This window comes from Sinocyclocheilus rhinocerous, unplaced genomic scaffold (assembly GCF_001515625.1).
Source record: "Sinocyclocheilus rhinocerous isolate Xijiao unplaced genomic scaffold, SAMN03320098_v1.1 scaffold578, whole genome shotgun sequence".
Taxonomy (NCBI): Eukaryota; Metazoa; Chordata; class Actinopteri; order Cypriniformes; family Cyprinidae; genus Sinocyclocheilus; species Sinocyclocheilus rhinocerous.
Window position 1 is genome coordinate 14,569 of NW_015664024.1, and position 5,563 is coordinate 20,131.

Here is a 5,563-nt window from a genome sequence, read left to right on the forward strand (position 1 = left end):
ACACATCTAACCTTGCAATCACTACGCCAGACACAAAGCAAGTATTTCTAAAATCACCAATCCAACAAAACGGAGGACAGATCTTTTGAGCAGAGTTGATGATTTTAAGTGATTAAGTGACCAAGAATATTCCAATACATCCAAGCTTTCCTTTGATTGCTCCTTTTCGTTTTCTGCATTGTTCCTTCATCAGTAGAGCTAAGACACCAGGAAAAGGAGCGAGGGAAGAGAAAAAAAATAAAATGAGAAGCACTCTACTTCTACAAAACACCACTGTGCATTGCTCAGGGGCACACATCAGTTCTGTTATGGCTTTGTTTGGAACTATATTCACTGGCAAAATACACCTTTCCACATTTGCAGGTTACACCACAGTAGAACACGTTAAAGTTGGGTAAACTTCTACAGCAGCGAATGGGAGACTTCAATGTTAGCATTCCCATTTGCTCAAATAGCAAAAGAAACTCCACAAAAACACCCATTAAAGTCACAAAGCTTTATTAGGCTTAAACCCAACAACTATTGATGTCATTCAATTTGTTCTGGTGTCAATAAAAGCAACGCCACTTCAGAGTACATTCATCTGCTCAATCAAGCGAGTTATCTACGAAACCTGTAGAATGAGGAAAACGGTGCAGGAGAACGCTGCGATTTAGGGCTGCGGGGACCAAAGACTGGATCCTTAGGATACTGGGGCATGAAAGGGTATTTCACAGTTGGAGACACAAAAGACTTCTTGGGCTGATGACCATAGAATGGTGGGTACATTGGATAACCTGGATACTGGTGCTCAGGCTGGTATGGGGCAGGGGTAGTTGTGGTCGCTGCAGGAGTGGTCACTTCAACTGGGCTTTGGAAGCCATTCATATAAGGAGGGAACTTTGGGTACCAGGGATGTTGTGGTGCTGGGGGTGCAGCTGGGGCACCTTTAGAGTAAAAAGGATCAAATATTGGCATGGGATACTTGTGAGGGAACATGTGTTGCTGGAAAGGATATTGAAAAGGAGTAGTTGTAGTTGGCACAGTGGGAGGCAGGGTAGCAGGTACACCAGGATATGGAGGATACCACCAGGGTCTTCCAAAAAAATATTGGCATGGGATACTTGTGAGGGAACATGTGTTGCTGGAAAGGATATTGAAAAGGAGCAGTTGTAGTCGTTGTAGGTGGCACAGTGGGAGGCAGGGTAGCAGGTACACCAGGATATGGAGGATACCACCAGGGTCTTCCAAAAGGGAAAGGGTCAATCCTCTGTTGCATGTCAGTTGGGTCACGGACAGCAGGTGTGGTTGGGGCTACAGTTGGCTGTGTCAGAGGACAGGAAAGAATCACTTCCCGGTCACCGTACATCAAAGGGAGTCGCCTTTCAGTATCCTGAGGAAGACCAAAGTCAACCAGTAAATGGTAGAAATGCATTACAAAAATAAGAGCAATTCCACACATTGTGAACAACAAATCACATCAAGTGCGCGGTTATTCTTACCGTCATCTCCCAACAGCTTCCCGTGAATGGTGCAGTGACAGCCAGTGAACCAGCAGTGGTCTCCAATGTAAATGAGCATTGAGCGCATGTTCGGAGCAGAGGCTGCCATGATCCATCAACTAAAAGTAGAGAAAGTGTCAAGCTCATGGTTCTTTCAATTTACATTGAATGTATGTGAATTAAGAGACTTGCCTTTAACTTTAACATAATCTGCTCTGATGCCAAGTGTGACAATCATGCCAGAGGAGAAGCAGGTCACAGAAGGGAGGAGAGGACTCACAGGGCAAGACATTTGCACTGGAGCTCCCATTATAATGAGTGGCAGAATATAACTTCCACCCTGTTAGGAGATTGAGAAATTAAGTTAAAGCCTTCAAACAAACTCACAAAAAGGCATCACATGGGCGGAACAGAGAGAACACTTGAGAAGGGTCTGGCTGCAGCCTTGCACTCTCAGACACTTGCGCTAGCAAGGTCACTTGCAGTCTTATTTTGTTCCATTTATTGATTACTTTGAATCTCCCAACATTTTACAACAGTAGCCAGGTGGTGAAGGAACTAAATTACAATGTCACTTGCAATCGCCACTTAATTGCACTCTCCGCTACCCTGCGACGTCACTTGCAATCGACAAATCGTGAGTGTTGCCAATGGAGACAAGCTGTGGTGGTGCTTAAACGATTAAAACCAATTTGGTACTATAACATGCAGGGTCCTGCAAGAAAGACGAGACCCGCAAATCCGTGGCCACAGAACAGCGGAATATGAACGCAATGCACAAAGTCTCTCGTTAAGCATTTTCCTCCTGTAGAAAAAAAAACACTTAACATGTATTAAGATGCTATTAAAATATCAAATTAAATATGCAGATTATAATGTGTGTAGTATTTTCCTTCCATACCGCATAATGGACTAAAAAGGCCAAAGTCGATATGCTCCTCTACATTAAAATGCATAACTAATATGTGCAGGTGAGCCCAGAATAAATGCAACACGCACAGTTTCGTGTTAAGCGTTTTTCCATATAGAATAAACTGTCTACAGCTCTTTTATATCGTTGTCTTTGTCCATTTAAGCTACATGCGTTTTATTTATAATGGCATTCAGGCTCGTCTGCTTGCCTGTACGGAGTTGATCCTTTTAAAATCACTTAATGCATGTTCATCTTTGTTGGTCTGTATATAGGCTACTTTGAGTCAACAACAAGACATATAGGCTACTGAATTGTTTTTATCCTAGTCCGTTATTATGCCACATTAAGCGTTTTGCTGTATGGGAGGACAAGTGATAGTTTGCGGATTGTGTTCATAGCCATCTGTTTGCCTTGTAGTACATTAAAACTATATCGAATGTGAGCTTTTAATTGAATTTAAAGTATCTTAATACATTATGCCATTTAAGTGTTTGTTTTTCTACAGGAGGAAAGTGCTTAACGAGGGACTTTATGCATTGCGTTCATGTTCTGTGGCCACAGATTTGTGGGTATTGTCTCTTTCTTGCAGGACCCTGTATGTTATAGTACTAAATTAGTTTTAATTGTCTAATCCCCACCACAGCTTGTCTCCATTGGCAACACTCACGATTTGTCGATTGCAAGTGACGTCGCAGGGTAGCGGAGAGTGCAATTAAGTGGCGATTGCAAGTGACATTGTAATTTAGTTCCTTCACCACCTGGCTACTGTTGTAAAATGTTGAGAGATTCAAACAAAAAGTACGGTAATAGAACAAAATAAAAAATAAAGACTGCAAGTGATGTCGCTAGCGGAAGCGCAAGTGTCAGAGTGCAAGTCTGAGAACGCAAGTGCAAGGCTACAGCCAGACGCTCTTGACACTTGTCATCTTTATCATGCACACTAACCTGTTTTCTGACATGACAGCCCCGGTATGGAGCAACAAGAGACACATCCCTGCGTGCCCGCTTCAGTGAGAAACCACAGCTAGCTGGCATCTCAGACAAAGGCACTGGTGACACCTCTCCTGATGGTTGAGAAATTAAGTTTATGGGGGAGAGAAAAAAAAAAAAAAAAAAAAACACACACCTTTAAAACCTGCTTCTTTCAGCAGTACTTTGACCATTTAAATCCAGAAACCACCCACACAAACTCACCTCGGTCAACCAGAAAGTGTGGCATTCTCTGTCCTGGAATGCGCAAGATCATTGAATCATTGCTACATTGTACAGAAGAACCCAGACGGTGCAGCTTAGTGCTAGCAGAGTGAAACCACGCTTAAAGACAGACAATTCAATTTAAGTTAGAGACTCCACTTTAAAAAAAAAAAAATCTTAAATAGGATCTTAAAATTACCTTCCTTATTTGACTGGTGCCCATCAGACTCCACTGACCTCAACGCAGAGATCTTCACATTATTATTAGATACTGTACCTTGACCACCAATTAAAAGTTTGCCAAAACGGGCCATGCTTTCAGAGGCTGCTCCATAAGCAGCACCTACTTCTGAAAAGTCCCCAGGATCAGCCCTTAAAGAAGAACTCAGTGTCACCACAGCCATTGTGAAAAGCAAGATGCCCTTTGCCCAAGGCATGGTACGTTTTCAAACAAGCACCAAGAAACTCAGAATTATTAGAAAAACCTTAACTCTACACCTTGACAAGCTACCTGAGGCATGCTGTGCTATTTGTACTCACGTTTGAATCGCTCAGTGATATTGGCTGACCAATCAAATCTGTTAATCAGTCAGCTTGTTGTTTTCACCTGTGCCTCATTATGCTGAGATTTAAGACAGGCCCCTTGTCCAAATACCCACACTTGCAGTCTTTACGCTTGACCACTTGACTACTTATATGATGTATTTCCTGTATGTTGTGCAAGTGTTCAAGTGAGCATGAAGACCACAAGTGTGTGTAGAACTTTTCATTACCTGGGGGGTATTCTAGAATGCAGGTTATGTGACGGGTAAGTAAGCGGATAAACTCCGCTTCCGGTTCCAAAAACGGAGGTAACTCTCAGGGTATGTAAGTAGCCATAGCAACTTACTCTCTGAACATAACCTGCTCCGGAGTAGGTTATGTTTCAGGGTTAGTTTACTTCAGCGCTCTCAGTGCATGCATGACCTTATAATATTATATATGATTACAATATAGTTATCAAATATACTATATATATATATATATATAGAGAGAGAGAGAGAGAGAGAGAGGAGTTGTATGATATGTTAATTTTATAAGTAATATATAAGGTAATATTATATTATTCTAATATGACTCCTTTCCAGTTATTCAGCAACAGTTCAGCTCAGTTCCTATCTATTCTCCTCCAAGGCCCTATTGGTAACCTCTTCAACAGTCTGTTCCAGCTAGGGATGTGCAAAATTGACAAAAATTATATCTCATAATTTTCTGGGATTTTATTGCTAACAATAAGGAGAAAATATTTTACTAAGTGTGTTTTTTCTGCTGTGAACAGCTGGCTCCCAAAGCTTTTCATATTCTTAATATTCTGTGCAGGGATTAGTTCACAGCAGTGAAAGAAATGAATTTTCACTGAAGGGTGATATTTGCCTCCTTAAATTGCTTTTCAGGGGTTATTTTTACCATTATATGGCCAATTTTTGTAACATTACGTATGCATCATCTTCTATTAAATTCTTATATGTAATCAAACTCAATTACAATAAAACACTACAGGCTACCAATCAAACTAAATCTATTTTTGATGTTTTCACACGTACAATTGCATAAATGTGAATAGAGTTTTAAAAACATTTACATTTTTGAAATACTGAAATAAGATTTATAAAAAAAAAAAAGACACTTTAAATTTGAAAGTGAAACTTTCAGTAGGTGACTATGGTTCATTCTTAAAGAGCAGGTCATATGGTATTTTAAAGGAGACATATTATGCCCCTTTTTACAATATGTAATACAAGTCTCTGGTGTCCCCAGAATGTGTGTGTGAAGTTTCAGCTCAAAATACTCCACAGATCATTTATTATATAATTCTGAAAATGCCTATTTTAAGTGGAAGCAGAAACAAGCTGTTTTTCGTGCCTGGCTCATTAAATGCAAATGAGCTGCTGCTCCCCGCCCCCTTTTCCAGAACAGAGCTGCACCATTACAGCTC

At 40.7% G+C, this 5,563-nt stretch overlaps 1 protein-coding gene across 2 annotated transcripts; it reads right to left on the bottom strand.

Annotated features, from left to right (window-relative positions):
- Nucleotides 1–481: 481 nt before the first annotated feature.
- On the bottom strand, nucleotides 482–4,104 carry LOC107729406 (uncharacterized). 2 transcript variants are annotated; one of them, XM_016539892.1, is made up of 7 exons: nucleotides 3,788–4,104; nucleotides 3,589–3,708; nucleotides 3,340–3,458; nucleotides 1,674–1,821; nucleotides 1,482–1,600; nucleotides 1,218–1,372; nucleotides 482–1,069 (listed from the first exon to the last, which is right to left on the bottom strand). In XM_016539892.1, exons 1-7 carry the CDS (start codon nucleotides 4,023–4,025, stop codon nucleotides 601–603), a joined length of 1,368 nt encoding a protein of 455 aa, XP_016395378.1. In that variant the 5' UTR covers nucleotides 4,026–4,104; the 3' UTR covers nucleotides 482–600. The 2 variants fall into 2 exon arrangements, with proteins under 2 accessions (XP_016395378.1, XP_016395377.1); XM_016539891.1 differs by having other exon boundaries at nucleotides 482–978; nucleotides 1,118–1,372.
- Nucleotides 4,105–5,563: the final 1,459 nt, after the last annotated feature.